The sequence below is a fragment of the Neolamprologus multifasciatus genome, chromosome 16, assembly GCF_963576455.1.
Source record: "Neolamprologus multifasciatus chromosome 16, fNeoMul1.2, whole genome shotgun sequence".
NCBI classification, from domain to species: domain Eukaryota; kingdom Metazoa; phylum Chordata; class Actinopteri; order Cichliformes; family Cichlidae; genus Neolamprologus; species Neolamprologus multifasciatus.
Window position 1 is genome coordinate 24,087,259 of NC_140454.1, and position 20,329 is coordinate 24,107,587.

At 38.7% G+C, this 20,329-nt stretch overlaps 1 protein-coding gene across 4 annotated transcripts in view; it reads left to right on the forward strand.

Annotated features, from left to right (window-relative positions):
• The window catches only part of epha3 (eph receptor A3), a 91,562-nt gene that overhangs the window by 57,573 nt on the left and 13,660 nt on the right, over positions 1-20,329 (forward strand). For 3 of the 4 annotated variants that reach the window (XM_085135319.1, XM_085135321.1, XM_085135322.1), the window contains 7 exons: positions 3,909-4,033; positions 8,635-8,797; positions 9,471-9,576; positions 10,315-10,379; positions 11,578-11,703; positions 14,761-14,946; positions 18,431-18,492. In XM_085135319.1, coding sequence (XP_084991445.1) covers positions 3,909-4,033; positions 8,635-8,797; positions 9,471-9,576; positions 10,315-10,379; positions 11,578-11,703; positions 14,761-14,946; positions 18,431-18,492 — 833 coding nt within the window. The remainder of the gene's footprint in view (positions 1-3,908; positions 4,034-8,634; positions 8,798-9,470; positions 9,577-10,314; positions 10,380-11,577; positions 11,704-14,760; positions 14,947-18,430; positions 18,493-20,329) is intronic. The other variant, XM_085135320.1, reaches the window with a different exon arrangement.

A 20,329-nucleotide genomic window follows, 5' to 3' on the forward strand; every position in this document is an offset into this window, starting at 1 on the left:
ATAATTTTGAACCATTTTGGATATTGATTGAAAGTTGTCTGCGTATAATCAATAAAAAAGATAGATCACTGATGTAAAAACATAGACCCATTCTCCAACGACAAAGAAAAAATAGCCTCTGGCAGATCTTAGGTTAAGGAGGTTGGTCATCTCCTGCAGGTTGCAAGATTTTGCTTATCTCTATTTTTAGCTGGTCTGAGGACTGGGAACTATGGAGTGACTAATTCATGCATGAAGAAAAGTGCATTTAATACAAGTGTATTATATATGTAATAACAAGTACTGTGTGTAAATAAAAAAATAGCTACCATGTTGATAACATACACGAGCTTCGACCCCCTTTCCCCCTGTGCTTCTGAATATTCTCATAAAATAATACCCTAGCCTATGGTTTATATACCTCAAACATATGTACTACAACCATCAACCCTGGACATTTACAAGGCGATCCCAGGCCGCTATTCTCTTGTTTAACGACCAGGATCGAATGTCCACCTCCTTTTCCAAAATATAACTCCTCCTTTTAACATACTCTCTTAACGTGAGGATGGGCTCCTAAAACTCCCATCAATCTTTTTATACAAATATCTCTCCACACATCCAGTTCTTACAAGAAAAAGACAGCAAAGGAAAGCAGTGCCGTGAAATTCCAAGGGTAAAATAAATCTAGCTGCAGCAGAAAGTGCCAAACCTCAGAAATCCATGACTCTAGCAAGGAATGCGCAAAGGTCCCAGTCTAGTTCATCAGCTTATTTTCTTCTTTTTGCCATTCCTTCAGTGTTCCCCTACACATTTTGCCTTTGTGTTTGGAAGCTCAGCATTTTTTTTCTCAAGCAGTGTGGTTCCCTACATCCCCCCACCACCCTACCGACCTCCTTTACTTCTACCTGTCATGTCCCAAACCAACCCCACACCCAGTTTTTCTAATGTGTTCCTCTATTTTTGTGTGTGGCTCTTCGTCTAAACCTTGAAGGTTGATTTAGCACCTGGAAGTTTGTTTATTTTTATTTTTTTTACAGACCAGACAGATGCGAATTTCTCTCATAAGCTGTCATACAGCAAGGTCAGACTCCATCACATCGATGATGATAGGCAGATGGCAAGAGCAATGAATTTAAACAGAGTCAGAGTAGAGATGCCTTCAAGCAAAATGCAATGAAACCTTTAGTACTTCAAGTCTTTTGCTTGTTTTAAAAGTTACATGCAAATATCGAGTCTTGGTGCCACTGCTTTATGAATGAAAGAGACGCTTTCTCTCATAGGTTACAGGGTGTACTGATTATTCTTAGTATCAGTATCAGTAATGTAGTCCCCTTGGAATTCACATGCCTGTAAATCGGGAAAGCTGTGTGGAGAAAAATGAAAATCAAGTAATGTAAAATGTTAAATATTATAACAACAGATCCAAAATTGTAAAAACAGCCTCACACCTGTGGGTATGCTCAACGGGAAATACCATGAGGGTTGGATTGTATTGGATAACTGATTCAGATGTTGCTACTTGCAGCAGTCTTTGTGAAATGTCGTGTTGGGCTGACTTGGTGACAGGCTGATTTTCTTGTGATAGAAAACATGCATGTACTACAGCATGTAGTTTAAGCTTCAGAGAATTCCAGGAGGGAGACTCAAAAGAGGCACTGCATAGAGTAAACAGTGTACTTATGGAAACTTTTAAACTAGACACACAAATACAAATGCGGGAGCTTTGATATATATAAATCATATACCATATAAAGAGTCTGCTGTGTGTCTGCCTTTTAAGTGACAAAATAGGGATAAGCGTTAAATGTAGATTTTAAGTGTCCTGTCCTGCTCGTATGATTAAGTGTACATGCATCAAAAGTTCAGATTAAAGCAAAATTAAAAATATACAAATTTGGACAAAAAAAATGAAAAAATAAGCACATTTTTAGTAAGCATTATATTGTAAGTGTGTGGTTAGTTAGTAGGATTATCTCTGCAATCTGAATATATATTAGATTTGAAGAGGGCTTATCAACACTAAGAGGTCTGTGTGTCCACAGAATATCAAAAGCCATCTTAGTGCCTAAGTGATAATCAGATGAAATGAAACTCATCTTTACTTACCATTTATCTGTGTGCTCACATAGATGCAAGCAGATTTACACACCGAGAAGGACAACATACACACCTCAGTACTATACCCTCTGTCCTGGCTATACACACTTACAATCCCCTCTCTCTTTAACAAATATCTCAGCCTGCAGCTGCACACTCTCCATCAGCCCTCAGAGTTTACAAGGATTAAGTATGTCAGTGCACTTGCCCCACCCGTCTATATGCTTTCCCTCAAATAAACACACATACTTACACACCAGCACACACGTATAGATGCCAAAGCTGTTAAAAGCTGGATTAAGTGTTTCCCTGGAAGGAGCTGTGTGTCCTGGTTGTGCTGTCAAGGTGCTGTCAGACAGTTCTCCTCCTCTCGCCTCCTTTGCCCTCCACTTATTTCATAACTATGCTAAGTACAGAGTAACTGTGATTCAGATGCAGAGTAATATCTAGTTGCATATCTCTAGTGATATGATAATATGGTTGGTGATGATAGCCGTTAAACAATGAGAAAGTAAAGGCAAAGTTGTATATTTTCTCTCATTTGGGCAATGATTTTTGCCATTGAATAGCATCTTGTTTAATTTAATTTCCAATAATAATTACTTCTAACTGTGTGCCAGTGTTGTAGAGGTCACTGTTTCAATATCTGCAGCATGGCCCTCAAATTACGAGTGAATGACAAAGAAGGACAGTTTTTAACACCAGTACAGGCCTGGTATACTGTATCAGTTATGCCTCAGACAAAAAACAGAGTGACAGCAAATTAAGTGCTTAGCAGTAGACATGCCGAGGAAGATAGAAAGGGAAGCAAGGCAAAGGAAACTGAGGAGTAGAGGAACTTGAAGCTGCCTCTAAGCGACCCAGACACAGTAAATCATTACCACCATAAACCACAGAGCCAATAAAAAGCACAGCCTCACCCCACTATCAGAACCAGAGGGAGAGGAGAAGAGGAGGAGCAGGGGGTATAGAAACAGATTCTCCCCATCTGGATTCATTACAGGAGAAAAAATAACTTCCCGCGGAAATACACACGAGTAAACGTACACACACACTCAGACGCATTCTGCAGCCATATAATCACAATCAAGAAAGGCTTGAACATTTCAAAGACAAACATGTTTTTTCCTGTGGTCTAATAAAATTAAAAGTTGATGCCTCAGATGCCGAGCTGGCCCTGGAGCTGCCTGGCAATTAGAGAGCAGTAAAAAAGGGAAATGAGAAAGGGAGTGAGGAGAGAGACACAGAACGAGAGAGGGGTGCGAGTCTTGATAGAAGGAGAGATGTGCTGAATTACTAGATTGGGACCATGTGAACTCCCTGAGGCAAAGCGGTGCATGGGCGAAGGATTGGCGAGGAAGATTGGCGAGAGAGAAAGCGACTAACCAAAATGGATGAGGACAGCAGAGAGGAAATTGTTTATAGTGTTTTAAATATAAGTGAGGACAAACAAAGGACAAACTACTATACTCTGATCAGAAATAGCAGAAATTATCGTGCTTTTGCTTGTTTTTGGTAAACATGTAAATCTTACTGGTCCTAATCTTTACTTAAAATGACAAATATCGATACACATTTTGATACATTTAAAACCAGTAGAAAATTCCGATATGTTGATCCAGTGCAGTTTCTTGTACATTACTTCACACGGTCTTGTTCCACTCACAAACCTGGGCCTTTGCCTTAGAATGCCACCCCACCAAGCAGCAAACTGAATTAGGCTAACAGGAACTATAGACAATTGCCAGGATTCAACACTGTGGACTGAACTTCCACTGAACCTTACACTAACGGAACTCACTCTCTGACTGTCTATGTCTCCTGCCCAGCTCCCTCTCCAGTAGCAGTGATCAAAAAGGAGAAGACAACTCGAAGCAGTGTCTCCCTGTCCTGGCAGGAGCCAGAAAGACCCAACGGTATCATCCTTGACTATGAGATCAAATACTACGAAAAGGTTGGTACAGCATATATCACTGTTAAAGTTTTCCTTGTGTGCATTTGCATCATAAAATGTGCCTCTCTAAGAGAAAAATATCTAACCCTAACTCATTTGGGGGAGTACACCTAAGATGGGAAGATTGTAAGCATTCTCTAAACGTCTGGTAAGAATGATGCTAAATTCAGAAGATAAAAGCATATGGCATAGTAATTCGTGAGCTGCTTGTGAATAGATTCTAGCATTTTATTATTTCAATCCAGCTGTGTCTCCAATTTAGGCATCAAAGAGAAATAAATACCCTGAAAACTGGTCACTTGAATTTCCTGAAAATATTTCTCACCGGGGGTATAGACTGAAAAGGTTTACTTACATTTCCACCTTTTTAGGCCCATGTAGTATATCCATCAGTCTTTCTCTAACATTTGGAAGCACATCCTGGACTTATTCTCTGGCCTAGTAGACTGAATTTCTGTGAAAATAATAAGATTTAACTCAACTCTAAACCTTATAGTCTTTGTAAATGTTATTCGAACTAATGCAAGTTGTAGTTTTGAGTTTTCAGGTACAATTTAAGTTAATGTAAATTGAAATGAAATGAAAATGTAGTTGTCGTTATGTTGTGCATAATGTTTTATTTTCACAATAAAAGAAATCTCTTCATCAGAAGACCTCCCGTTCCACCATGTTTTCTTTTTCATGTGACAATTTTTACATTCTTCCTTTCTTTTTGCTTCTCTTCTCTTTCTATCTATCCTTCCATCTCTCATGCTGTCCTCCTCTCTAGTCCACTCCTTAATGGAGACAAGTTTTATGGCAGACAGTAAATGCATCTGTGGGGTCCCTCATTCTTCTGTGAGGGAAATTAGTGCAGAACGAATTACACTGGCTTTCAGCACCAATGCTGGGCTATGGCTGACATTTGATGGTGAAATTAGCCGTGGATGCAAGTTTAATCACTCTGGCAGATTCAGTGTGTGTGTCTGTGTGTTTGTGTGTGTATAGGTGTGCGTGTGTGCCCCAGATCAGTTTGCTTGAATGCCAACAGTGGCCCCTAATCTCTTGATTAGTAGGCTGACAGAAGCTGTTTCCTCTCTAAACTCTGGTCTCTGCTCAGCCATCCCTACCTAAGATGTTAAAACAAGGCCGGAAAACAGTGAGAGGAAAAGTTAATGAGTGATGCTGGGTCAGAGCTCACTGCAGGTCTTGTTCTCAGCTGTGGTTTTCCAATTGCACACGCATGCTCACTTATCACCAATGCACGCTCGTTCAAAAAGGACAGGAAAAATATGAAGGTGGAGCTAAAGTAAAGCATTTTGTAATAAAGCCTTCTGGGTATTTTGCTTGGTAACCGCATTATCTTTCAGGAAGTGCTGGAGACACAAACACGCATACCCACAAAGCAAGTTCCCATAGGATTCTCCTCACTAGACATACATACCCAGGGATTTTAAACCCCTGACAAAAGGCTCTTCCACGCAGAAGAGCGAACTTGGAGAACCATGGTAGATCCTAAGACGAATGCCAGACACAGGCCTCTTCTTGTTGTAGGCACAGGGACACTGAGGGCAACTAGCATGCCAAGGATAAAGGCCACAGAAGGAGAAACACTGGAACACAAATTCCCCACACCAAGACCACACCGTGACTCACTTATGAGACAGAAAGAGGCTTTTAGAGACACATGCACAGACACACAGATATAATTGCACATAGACATAAACAGGATGGTGAAACAGAACACAAAAACAGACTAAGATTAAAGAGATTAAAAGAGAGAGAGCTTTTACCAAGAAAGTGATGTTCAGGTTTACATCAACAGCCGCACTTTTTTTTTTTTTTTTTTGCTGTGGTTTCCTGTCTGGATTTAAACAAGTGTAAAACAGACATTTGCAGTGAGAAGAATTCAGTAATCCAGTAGAAATTTACCAGCGACTCCAGCCCAGCATCTGTCACTGTCCAAACTGCAGTCATATCAAAAAATGCCAAGCATATAGTGCATAGAGTAATCGATCCTCAGTGGACCAACATATTTCCTGAAACCAAAAAGGAAAGTTCTAAAATTACAGCCTTGTTGTTTTTGTTGGGTGATAAAATCAAATACTGTTTTATATAAACACTTCATAGTTTAATTTTGGACCATACCATATTTCACTAGTAAAATCTGGATAAACAGGAATTCTCTACTGGGATGTTAATGTGAGGCAAAACAAAAATGTTATTTGTCACAAGTCATTTCATCTCATATTGTGGGCTACCGCTCTAAATCCTGTGATTATTGGCCTTCCTAATGCACCAAATTGCAGCGTATTTTCTGCTAACTGATAAAAATCTGTATTTTCCAGACGTGTAAACTTAATAGACCACGTTACTTCAAGATGAAACCACGTGAAGCTAAGGCACTAAGTATAGTGTTCGCAGCTTGATTAAAATTAATCATATTCCTTTGATATCCAGTATTCAACAGATGTGAAATTTTATATAACATAAGTGAAAAAAAGCACTGGATACAAAAAAAGTGTTTTATTGCAGAATGGCAATGGCAAAATAATAATAAAAAGAGCGATACTTTTTTTTAAATCCCCAAAGTTTAGATTGCTGTGCTACAGCAGCCAAAACCTAACAAAAACAAACAAAATAAAACCCAGAGCTGTAAAAAATATCGCAAATATTGTGTCAACATAGAACTGTTCTGAAAAGTAAAAAAAAAAAAAAACATTAAAGAGAGGCCTCAATAGATCACTATACATGGGAAGGGTTATACCAGACAAACAAGCCAGCTCATTATAATTAAATGAACCACAGCTAACCAGTTTTCTACCTCTGGCTTTACTCCCTTTGCTCTCGCTAGCACACTTGTAAAACTGATGGGTCAGAATGTCTGAATTGGAAGGGCTGCACATTTTATGTCCCATATTTGGGGATGGGGAGGTTTCGTAATAATCTTCGTAATCTTCGTAATAATCTAAACTAGAAGGCTTCCCAGAAGAAGAGAGGTGTTTCATCTTTTGGAAATCCCATAGTAGCTCCATGCTCTCCGTGTCCGTTAAACAAGCTAAAGGGCAGACCGATAAGACAGTTCCTAGTGCACTTTGTGGAAATCGAATTTGTGCGAATACACTTTGCTAATTATTTTTGCGTGTTTTATCACTATAATCTAAAGAGCCGAGAGCCGAGATCCGAGAGAGAACTCCAGATCAAATTAATTTAGGCTGTTTATTTAGTCTTAGACAAAAGGGATTTTTACTAAAACAATTCACAAGACTTCTGCTGTACATCACCCATCTTAGCATCTGTATGTTTTTGCCTCTGTGTCTTGTGTGTGTTTTAAGCTATAATTTACTGCAGCTTTGTTTATGTTATCAAAGCACAATTCAGCACTGAGACCATATTAAATCCTTACAGCGTTCTGGTGTTCAACACACAAAAGAGTACATGGAGGCTCATGCACAGAATAAAAAGTCCACAGTCACACACACACACACACACACACACACACACATATATATATATATATATACACACACACACACAAAGATACTTGTGCCACACCTGTGTATGATTTTCAGGGGATGACATGCTGTCTTGAACAATGACAAGCTGTAAGAGATTTATAGCTGTGATGAAGGGTTGTTCCAGTGCAGGTCTGGTGTATCAGTTACTGCCTCACACACATGCCCGTTTTAAAAAGCTTTGTGCACCATAAAACTCTGATCTAGTCCATTAATAAGCATTAAGTTTCTTCGGGGGACTGAATTTTTACATGCCAGGGTCTTTGAAAAAAGAGAATATGACAGTGTCAGGAATTTTATAACATTGGGTACATTGCAAAACATGTAGCTCATTTTTAGGATTGCTGAAGTCATCCCTAATAGGTTGTCATTAATATTAACAAGTGGCCTTGTGCGGTTTTCCTCTTAATCCAAAGTTTGTTTTATACCAGAACTGGGTCAGCAATAATGTGCCTGCAGTCCTCTGTGGGCATGGACAAATCCAGCAAATTTTACTCAGGACAGTTGAAGGCTATAAAATACAGAACCGTGTGCGTGTGTATTCTGTTATACAATAAGATCTTGTTTTGTACCTCTGTAAGATGTACTCAGTGTTAATTAATTTCATAGAGTGCTACTTTCCACCTTCCCACTTTTTCTCTGCCATCTCTTTTCTTTCAGTTTGTTTTTTTCTCTCTTTTTTCTTTTCCTTCCACATCTGGAAACAATGTGTTGAATACAGACCTGGTGTGTAAATCCTCTTGTTGTTTTATCAGTGGAGATCAGTAGGAGAGAAGTCATAAAACATAAAGGGCATAATCTATCAGATTTGCAAGAATGCTATCAAACTGTCTGGGATGTTTACGCATTTGCATCAGTACAAAAACAGAGATACATGATTCTACTATGGAAAACTTTACATATATATATATATATATATATATATATATATATATATATATATATATATATATATATACACACACACATTGTTTTTATTATTAGTTTACACTACTGCGTCTATAAATTACATAGTACTAAATCAGTATATTAAATAAATATTTAATTCCTCAAAACAATTTGATTTCTCATCTGTCATCCTGCTTCTTTGTTCTCTTTTTTCTACAGGAGGAGCAGGAGACCAGCTACACAATCCTCCGTGCTCGAGGTTGTAATGTGACCCTGAATGGTTTGAAGCCCAACACTGCCTACTTGCTTCAAATCAGAGCCCGTACCGCAGCAGGATATGGAGCCAGCAGCCCCACTTTCCAGTTCGAGACCAGCCCTGACTGTAAGCGCACTAGAGATTAAAATGAAATGAAATTATATGATAGTCCATTAGCCTTTTGCATACAATTTTTTATTTTGAATTGTGGGGTTATGAAACCTCTCTGGCAGGATGTGTGCATGTTAATTTTTTTTGTTAGAAGACCTTATGTCCAGTTGTGTAGCAGCTGTTTCAAACATGTTCGCTGACAAGAACAATTTTCTTTCCTTTCTTGCTGTTGGTGAAATTTAGATATTCATGCAGTAACTTTGGCAGAATTTCAGAAGTGAATTCAACCATCACATTTTTTTATTGCAGCAAACATGCAAGTGCTTTGGGGAAAATGTGAAAATACTGCCCAAGATTTTTGCTTTACTTTGTCTCTGTTACACGCCTAAGTTGTTTCGTTTAGCTGTTACTGTTCCATGGGATAAAAGCTGTGAAAGCACATTATTGTTTATATCAATTTTGCTGCCAAATATGTGTAAGTGTCTCTAGAGTGAGCTGAATCACCTTTACCTGCTCTTGTGGGAACTAAATAGAATATCTTATTGAATCAAAGGTATATTTATTCTTGATGTGCATGCAGTACGTTGGAATAGGACTAGCAGGTAATTGAAGTGCGTATTGTGATGTGCTGTAATGTTAACAAAACAAAGTTAGCACTGCTTATTAGTTGTTTCTTTCTGTCTTTCAGCAGCCTTCTCTATCTCAAGTGAAAGCAGCCAGGTTGTTTTGATTGCCATTTCTTCTGCCGTAGCCATCATCCTGCTCACTGTGCTTCTCTACGTCCTGATTAGCAGGTCTGTCCACCAATCACTTGCCTGGATTCTCGCCTTGAGCATTGTCTCCTTTAGTCACACCATCTGTACTCTCTCCTTTCAGTTGATTCTGTGTGAACTTTTCAAAAATGTACTTTCAAAAGCTTAGAAGAAACACGTTAAATGATGTGCCATAAAAGAGGGCAAATTAAAAAACACCAGTTAATAACCAAAGGAACTTTTACCGCTGTGGTTTACAAGGTGTTTTAACCTTGTTGATGATTCCTTGTAATTGTCATGCTATCATTATTCATTAAATATTTGAGAACGTGTTCTAAATTTGTTCAAAGAAGTTCATTTTAGAACAGCTTCGTCAGCTTTCTCAAGAAGTACACATTCTGATAGCCTGTATGGTCCTTTAAAGTCCAGATCTATACACACTTCAGCTGAGGTTGCTCTTGGCTTAGTTGCCACTCAATCAAAAAACATGAGCATCTTCAATAAATGGAATCTTTTCAGTGCGTTCATGCACAACACGGGTGTTTGAATGCCAATGTGAGCGCGGCTGAAGTTGGTGGTCAGCAGGTTTTGGAAAGAGTATAAATCCACATCACATTATAAGACTTACTGATACTCTTTTGGGTTATAAGAGCCAGAAGTATATACACACAGACATAAGTATGCACACATGGATCTTGGTAGCGTTTGGGCTGGGCTTGTGGGCAAATTTTTATTGGAGATGTGGCACTACTTCTGGTCTTTCTCTGTTTGCATTGGCAGGTTTTGTTGCCGGAGCAAATCCAAACATCCTGATGAAAAAAGACTGCATTTTGGCAATGGACACTGTAAGTACTGGACTTTGTTTATCTGAGAATTGGCTCTGTCTCTCCTTGCCGTACTTTACTAGTCACTGAATACAGATAGAACTAGCTAGTTACATAAAAGATAATTTGAGGGATGTTATTTGAATTTGCATGCCCTTCTGAGAACCTTTTGACCAATAGCGGTTGTTTTAGAGTAGATATGTCAACGCTTGAAGTGGATTTCCCCTTTAAGTTTGGATATATCTTTGTTTTTTCATACGAGAAGACAATAATCAAACAAGACCATGTTATGACCATGTTTTTTGGCCCATTTAGAAACGAATACTTGAGGCTTCATTTAAAAGGAGAACAAAATAACACTGTTTTCCAAACCAGTCAAATGAAGTGGCTAAATCTGCGCTTTAGTTTCTACTTTCCAAATAAAAAGTTTCTTGATATTGTTTCTACTATTAGAGTCAGTACTAAATAAATAGTAATTTAATTTTCTTTTCATGATACTTCCTCATCCCTTTATTCCTTGTTTCTTCTCTCTTCCTGTCTTTACGAGATGTTATTTATTTGAAATAGTCCTACCTTTAAATCTGACCTAGGCCTCTAGAATTCCTCAGGTACTGAAGAGCATCTGCCCACTGCTTCATGAGTAGTTTGGATGAGTCAAACCCAGAGCATAAATTTTAACACACAGGGACTACTAAAATACAGCTGTGTTACATATCTTCCCTTCGTTTTCAAGTTTATCATAAAATAAAACATATCTCTGAAACATAGTGTTTCTTAAACTTGATGTGTTATGAAGGGTATAATTCCTCTTTGTGTTATTGTTCCTCCATCAAATCTCAATAAGGGAGACTCTCTGGGGAAAGAGAAAAGAGGGAATTGTTAAAAAAAAACAAAAAAAACTCTTTCCATTAAAACAGCTAAAAGTGTCTTCATATCCATTTGATAAGTGACTGTTGCTTTAATGCATAATATATTAAGTGAGAAAATCTCAGCCCTGCCTGCTCCTTGAGGGAAATTCTTCCCTAAAATTCAATCATTGAAATACTCAGGACTATATCATCTTCATGGTTTTGGTTTCATTGTGCAGGGTTAGTTGGATCTTTTTTCCACGCTGTGTGTTTCCTAGACTCCACTGAAAGTGCAATTTTACTGTAAGCTGTGCTATTTTTGGAGTTTTTAACTAGTTGGTAACCAATGCAACTTTCCTGTGCTGCTGCAGTGCGTCTGCCAGGGATCAGAACCTATGTGGACCCCCACACATATGAGGACCCGAGCCAGGCTGTGCACGAATTTGCCAAGGAACTGGATGCCTCCTGCATTGCCATAGATAAAGTGGTGGGAGCAGGTGAGAATAGGCAAAGGAAAAAGTATGGCTAGATGCTGCTGCTTATATAGATTAAATATAGGTTTTGCAACTTTGCAAAAAATTCCTGTCATTTCTAATATTTTCAAAACAATAATCAAAAAGAGCTTGGTGGGATACATAAAAAAAGGGAAATCAAAAAGACTTTTCCCACTTTCGTATCAGTTACTTCCTTTTACTTTGGCATTCTTTCATGCTCTATTTAAATGACAAAGACAAACCAAGTGCACAACCACTTTAAGGAAAATGGAGTATATACAGAGCTCCTATACATCTATATTTTCATAGCAGTGAGCTAGTTATCTATGCGTCATGCTGCACAGCCGGGAATGAAAAAGCATTCTATGCCCCAGCTTGATGTCTCTTCTTTCCAGCCCTCACCTAGGATGGAGGGAAAGGTGGTGAAATGAGAAAACCTTCAGTTGGTTCATGTCTCCTTTAACCCTTTCTTTCCTTCCTTTATTTTTTCTTTCCATTTTCCATAGCTTATGCTCCAGTTCGTAACTCCCGATGTACAGTAATTGCAATAGTAATTGAAGCCTTGTTTCCTCTTTTCCTCTCCACTCATGTACTCCCTGATAACTTGAGCAGGAGTGTAGACGGGAGGGTAATGCATTATGATTCATGTCGAGTGCAGTCAGAATAGATGGAGACTAAAGCACACAGCACATAACAGCAGACTGGTCTCCAGAGTCCCACCAGCCCTTCACACTGTAAAACTGTCAGGACAGCCTGAGAGTCTATTACCTGAGTATACACTGGACTCACACTCTGCAGTGCTAACCACAATATATTTTTCATAGATAGCAGACACAAAGCACAATGATTTTCACAGGGCTGCAATGGTACATAGGAGATAACTGTTTATATATTAAAACCACATATAAAAAATAAAATCAGCTGTTCTCTTTTAATATAATAAAGAATGTGGTACACGTTTGTGCACAGTTCATTGTGGCTGTCATTTTGATTTTACACAAGCATTAACTTCTTCAAATCTGCATGACCATTTGCAAGAAATGCACATAAACTAATGTCCATAATTCATTAATATTATTAAATACATGCAATTTGATGTTTGAGGCATGAAAAGTGAAACAGCAGTGAAACATGATGCAAATAGATGAAGAGTAGCTCCAATTTATCGTCATTCTAAACCAGTATTAGCTGAGTAATACCTTAACCCATAGTCGATTTACAGCAGAAAAGTCTATACTGTACTATACATTTTTAATGTGTACAGTGCATAGCTGATTCAAAGTGTATTGTGTTCTTGTGTATGTGTTCTTCCATAGTAACACAAAGAAGGGAGAGTGCAACTTTGAGAACATGTTCTGGACAATATAAATAAAATGACAAGTTGACAGGGTGATTACTTTTGAAAAGCAACTTAGTAGTTCAGAGCAGTTTAATTTTAGAAAGATGGACAGAAAATCCCTGAAAGATTTTCAGATAAAAGCCAGAAACCTTATATGAGAAAACCATAAATTTGCAGATCCAAATGTGAGATGAGAGGAGAAGAAAGGGGACTTTGGCCTGCTCTTGCTAATCTATTTTAACTTCATAAAATGTGTACCGAACACCAGAGGTGAACATTAAAGCTCCAGCCATGATGTAAACATTTTTGTCCGTCAGCTTCAATGCACCCTGCCACCCATCTGTGTGATTTTTATAAAGCCACATAAGCACTCTGAACAATATACAACATACCTTCTCTTTCTCGATTCCTGCCTCAACTCCATCTGTCTTCATTAAACACGTTAAAGGGACTTTGATCCTCTTGCCAATCGGTGATTGTGTGTTAAAAGACATGAAACACATGCTCCACTCTGCTTACATGGGTTAGACTTTAACATCAAAGTGAGATACCTAGCTCTACTCATAACAGGAAAGGAACGAGTGTCCCTAATCAAGCCTTATTAGACGAAGATCTTCTTTACTGAGTGACCACATAAAAAGGTGCGTTGGCTTGACTTGCCTGTCCACTGCTCAGGACAAGAGGTGCAAAGCAGAGAAGGAAAGAACAGGGATGGTCTGGGTATTTAGAAAGGTTATGATTATTCAGGCTTAAGTCCTTCCAGATGCCATTGCTTCAAGTTCAGGATTTGACCCATGCTCTCTGATCCAGAGCAGCTATGGGACATGATTCTACTGGATGAAGAGTGAGATCTGCATATCTTAGTTCTGACATCACCATTCTTGAGCACGCTCAGCATGCATGTACGTTATGTTCAAACACCCACTTACATTCAGTACACACACACACACGCACACACACACACACACACACACATATATATATATACACACATATACACACACCCCTCATCTTCTGCAGTCCAGCCAAAACTCTGTCTCCAGGACTGCCTTTGAAGTGGCCAGCATACCTACAAAACTTACAGTACCTTCTGCATAGCTCCCCATTGCATGCACATACTTACAAGTAGTAACTGAAATTCATGCATCCCCTCACCAGCGAAGAATGCTAATTGAGCTCTCCCCCAGTGGATGTTAAGTAATTTTGTGTTTTAATTTGACATATAAATGAAGCTGAAAAGTTGTATTGCTGTCTATTCACTTTGTTATTTTGGCTATGGATACACGCTATGCATTAATCAGGAAATGTTGTTTTTTGTCCAACATCAACCAAAGCATTTCCTGATTAATTGGAGTTAAGTTATTACAGATGGAAATTTTAAGATCCTTCATGATCTGCAGCTTTTTCTGGATGAATCACTGACAGGCAGCTGTAAAAAACATATGTTGTAACACCTTAAACAGCATCTGAACCTCTGTTGTACATCAGAGCAGTCAGAATGTTCTGACTCATGCTATGCTAGATGCTGGGCTCTCAGTGGTGAAGCTGACCTAGCCGTAGGTTTAAAGAGTATCAGCATGCAACCTGTCTTTGTGGTTTTACTGCTGATCATGTACTCTGGTACAAGAGAGCTAGTTAAGTTAGCCATATTCACTCCAAAATGCTTTTCATGGCAATGTCATAGATGTCATACATAAAACTTGCCTTTATTTTATCTTTAGGTGAATTTGGAGAAGTCTGCAGTGGTCGCTTGAAGTTGCCCAGCAAAAAGGAGATCTGCGTGGCCATCAAAACTCTCAAAGGTGGATATACAGACAAACAGAGGCGGGACTTCCTTTCTGAGGCATCAATCATGGGACAGTTTGACCACCCTAACATCATCAGGCTGGAGGGGGTGGTGACACGCAGTAAGTTCCACGACAAACTGAAGAGAATTGAATTACCAGGTGCTATTTTGATAATTATATGTTACCCTGGTTCTTGGAGAATATTAATCTATGAAGCACTTACTTTTTCAGAAGCATGATGTTTCACAGAACACAACAATTTTTAGTTACATTTCATAAGAGAGCAGGCTTCTCCTGAGAGTCTTTTTACCGATTCTGGATTTGCAGTTGTCTTTGACAAATGGCTCTAAAGTGGCCGACACTTCTGTGAAAAAGCAAAGGAGTTTTATTGAGTTGCCGTGGTGTAAATCTCTGCAGATCAATGTGCTCTGATCAAAGCCTGTGTCCAAAGCAGGCATAAATCCATAAATCCATATCTCTGACTTGCTTCCCTCTGGGCCTCTTTATAAGACTATCATTAGCACACAGAAGGCCTCTTTAAAATGGAATGACTGCAGAAAAGGGAAATAATGAGTCTGAACTTTGTCGCAAAGAAACAGTCCTGGCCTCTATATTTCCCTGCGGCACTTGGCTTGTTAAGTAGTTCTGCCAGTATTGTTATTCTAAAGAGTAGAATAAAATACCAAGTGAACTTGCCTTCTCTTTATTGTTCTGGATTTTTGGTTCTTCTGGTCCGTCTCATTTGTTCTTTGCTTCCTCGTCTCCACCTTGTCTTACATCATCTTGTTTTACCTGCTTCCCAAACTTATCTTCTTAGCAACTGCCGTGACTTGTAATCAAAAACAGCCCAGTCTTACAATGTAATGTAATTTCCAAACAGCAATGAACTGGGCATGTAAACCATATTGTTCTGATTATGCTTCATCTCTACAAAGAAAGAAGGAAAAAAAGAAAAGAGAAAGGAGGGAAGGAAAGGAGGGAGGGAAGGAATGAAGGATGGAAGGAAAGTAGAAGAAAGAAAGGAGGGTTGGAACACCAAAAGAAACAAAGGAAGCAAGGAAAGAATGATAGAAGGCAGGAAACAGGAGGGAAGGAGGGAAGGAAAGAAGCAAAAAAGAAGTTAAGAAAGGAACAAGAGAAGGGACAAAGGAAGGGAGAAAGAAAGTAATGACAGTAGAATGAAAATAAATAAATAAATAAACAATAGAAAGGATGGAAGGAAGGGAGGAAGGATGAAGGACAAAACAATAGAAGGAAGACAGAACAACACCAGTTAATATCTTATAACATATCATTTTGAGTCAACAGTGGCACAAATTATGTTATTAAACTGTCACTTGTGCAGTTTTTGTAGGAGAAACTTGTTAAACATGCTAATACGCATGTATTTGTAAAATAATGTCAGTAAATAAGGTCAAATAATAGAAAACAGTAACCAGAACAATAGAAGCTAATCATACTCCTTCATCCAGTTTTGTCTCTTTTAGAATAATTTTTCAGTTAGAACATACGGCATGGTTCTGCACTGTACTGATGAATGAAATCAGTCCACTCTGAAAGTGAAAGTCTGTGTGCATGTGTGTGATCCCTCATCACACATTGTTTGCCTAATACATCTTAAACCACTCTTCCTGTTAATGTCCAACCTGTGAGAAATGCTGCAATAACACAAGACTGCGGTTTCATTTGCTGGTTTGAGACTAATAGGGGAGGCCCCAAATTCACTACTTCGCACATGACATTTGGAGAGATGCCCTGAGCACATGTGCATAAGTAGGAGCAGCATGAGTGCAGGGCATAGTTTTAGGAGGTCCATTTGATATGCTCCCACACACAGACACACACCTACACACACACAAACACACACACAAATGCGCGCTGCTGTCGGGTGATTTATTAAGCTGCTCCTGTTAATTCTTAATAATCCTGAGACTTTCACACCCCATTTACCTTGCTGCTGCTTTTGGCTGATCCACAGGCTGCATATTTGCAGGAGCACACATACACACACGCGCACACATGCACACTTCTTGCTCAAGCTCATACATCCACATACATCCATGCACACATACAAGTACACTCACACTTGGGTCCGCAGAACAAAGGGGCTTGGGGGCCTTTATCTTTGTTGCCAATGTTGAAAGTAGAGAGAAAGAGGGGAAAGGAAGGGGCGGAGGACAGGAGGGAGGACCGGGTGCGTGCATTCCCGTCTGCAACTATAAAAGCAGTTCTCTGTTAAACTGAACAATCCATCACAGCCTTTTTGGGACAGGGTGTGGGTGGAGGGTGTTGTACTGGTCCTGTGACGGTGTTTAAATGATGAGAGATTTTTGCTCTAATTGTAAGTGAAATTGGTGCAACTTTCCTGACACATGCTGTTCTGTGAGTTCAATCTCCCTTTTTAAAAAAAGGCTATGTCTTACTGAGAAACTCCTTTTTTTTCCAGGTAAAAAGTGAAACAATTGCTGGCATAAATTTCGTGTGCATACCTCATAACACAGTGGGAGTCAGTTTATTTTTATTTTGTCAACTTCACATTTTTAGCTACGCTTACTCTGGTAAGATGTAAATAAACAGAATCAGTTGAAATAGATTCAAAATCTTTCAGAGTCATTTCAAGCTGACAACATCTGTTTTGCTTAAATGTGCTCTGATAAAGAAAATGAATTACCAGTACAATGCAGATTCATGAAAAGGCCCCTTTCTTAAAATTTCCATTGAGTTTAATAGATTTGCTTCTTTTCACAACTAATTCCGTCACCCTCTCCCTTCAGCCTGCGCGATTCCTGAAAAAAAAGTCCCTTTCTTTCCAGATGTGGGGTTGGTTCACATTAATACATGCAAGAGGGATGGAGATGAGAGGGAGGGAAGGGGTGATGGGGAAAGAGAGGCAGGTATGATAGAGAAAAGGTAGGTCAGGAATGAAAGAGGAGGGAGCAGGGCACATTAATCAGAATAAAAAATGGAAAAGAAGAATATGGCTGGTGGTAAGTCAAGAGTGAAGCTGAGAGAACAAAGCCATCTGGGGCACAAACAAGTCCTGACACGGATGCTGTTCATTTAACCATGGCTGATTTAAAGCTTTTTTAAAGAGTCCCCCCCCCCCCCCCCCCCTTTCCCCCCTCTGTAATAAACTCTGTGCTGGCCACAGTCTGATCAGGTACAGATGATAGCAGGCAGCATGGATTTACAGCCAGATCTTCCACAGAAATAAAGATGTCACACTCTGACAGGTGACCTGCTGGGACCCTAAAACTATGACTAGGATCATTTCATTCTGGTGTGTGTGGGCGTGTGTGTATGTAGGCGTGCATGTGAGTGTAACTGAGAGAAAAGAGCTGAACGTACTGTTCAGCCTGGTCACTCTCAGGGTCTGTGTACGTCTGTTTAATGTCGAGGTACAGCTCTTAATGTCCACTCATTATTATTTTTGCTTGTTTCAGAGAATAAATCTAAAATCAATACAATACTGGCACAAAAGAGGGTTTTCTTTTGTTGTTGTTGTTGTTGTTTTTTTTTAAGTATTCAGGATGTTATTGCACTAATTTTTTTTAGTCCTATTGCTGGTATGATATGGGGATTTATTGAAATCTTCCTGTTGTAGGTAAACCTGTCATGATCGTCACCGAGTACATGGAAAATGGATCTCTTGACAGCTTCTTAAGAGTGAGTAATAATTAATAACACACTTATGGAATTTTAATGCACTGAAGAGGTACAAACCCAAACCAGTTTTGCAATGAACGATTAATGGCTAGCTGAAAATTAAGAAACATTGAATGTCAGCTTTGTCATAGGTTCTTATTTTATAATTTATGTAAGTATTATTTATATTTTATATATGAAACGAATTAGGACAGTCAGCTAATATTGTAAGTTTTAACACTACATTATAACACATTGCACTGTATACACTATAAAGTACCTGAGATATGCTGGTTTTAGCAGATTTCTTTCAGCTGTACTCTTCTTACACCTTGTCAGCGAACAAAATGTTTTGAACTGCTCTTTCAGCCAGGACTGAATGTGATTCTTGCCATGCCTCTGTCTCTTACAGAGAAATTGACCAGCCTTACTGAAATTAGCCAAAGCACGGCAGCCAAGCCGCAACACTGGCATGAAAGCATATGTACTAATGCCTGTTTTAGCCTTTTTCCACATGCGTCTGCAACACACGTAGACAAATCCAGGACGTGTAGCTGTTGTCTGCCGACCTTTTGATAGAGGCCTGCACTTCATCACTGAAAATGTGTCATAAACACACAAGCACGCATACGGAAATTCATAGCTTTGCGCTTTAGCTTATGTCTGTGTTATGAATCTACAAAGCTTTGAAGTGACTAAACCAGGTGTCCTGGCCACTAATGGTTCAAAATGAAGTGGAAGGTCTGGTTGGTTTTTAGAGAAAAACATACTTATCATACACTCAGAATCAGCCATTTCATGTGAAAATAAATCTTTATCAATATATACAGACAAGCCATACTAACTACAAAGAGCTTAATGAAAGCCTATTGATAGATAGTTTTGAAAGAAAAATGTAAAAGTTACTTCAAAAACTGTGACCATGCAAAATTTACATAACTTGCAGTTACTTGGAAGAGATGATTATTTAAATTGAATTTATAGAGAAGACTGGACGATTGCCTTAAACAGACAACACAGACACATAAACCATAAGATAAGAGTATTTATGCTCAAATTCTGAATGGAATGAATTTGACAATGCAGGGCAACAGAAGATACAAAGAGCAGCAAGAACAGACAAAATGAAAGTGGTATGGATAATGAGCACAAGAGGAGAGATCTTCCTGAAAGAAAAAAAAAAATCATATGGCTCTCCTCATGTTTCCTCAGTTTATATTTATCTCATATTCAGATAGTAGCAGCAGATCGTAGAACATATATGCCTAGTTATGAACTCTTGCCAGTTTGAATCAGTGTAAACACCGCTGCTTGCCAATGCAAACAATAAAATGTGCTTTGCGTTTACATCTCACCCACTATATGTTTGACTGCTGCAACTCAACACCTGGCAAACATTTGGCTATAAAAATCCATTGGGTAATGTGCCATGGAAATGCATTATATCCCTTTTTTCCACATTATATGATTTTCTAATGAATATACACCATTCAAATATATATATGTGGATGCCAGTGTTCATATTGTCTATGTGTGTCATCACATATGTAGCATATGAAAACTGCTCCACAATAACAGCAGTGATTTATTTAAAATAGAAATTCATTTTTATGGTCTAATCCTTATTTCCATACATTACTTTGTATTTGGCTCTGGGATTTCATAGTTGAAACGAAAGATGAGGTACATAATGTCAAAGGTGATTTTTAAAGGTTAATGAAAATGAAATGAAATGAAAATGCAGAAAAGTTTCATTTTATGCAAATACCCCAAAAGGTCAGATTCCCTTTGTGTACTGTATAATGTATGTTAACGTGTAGCAGTAGGGAAAAGCACGCTTTTCTTTCTATAATTATTT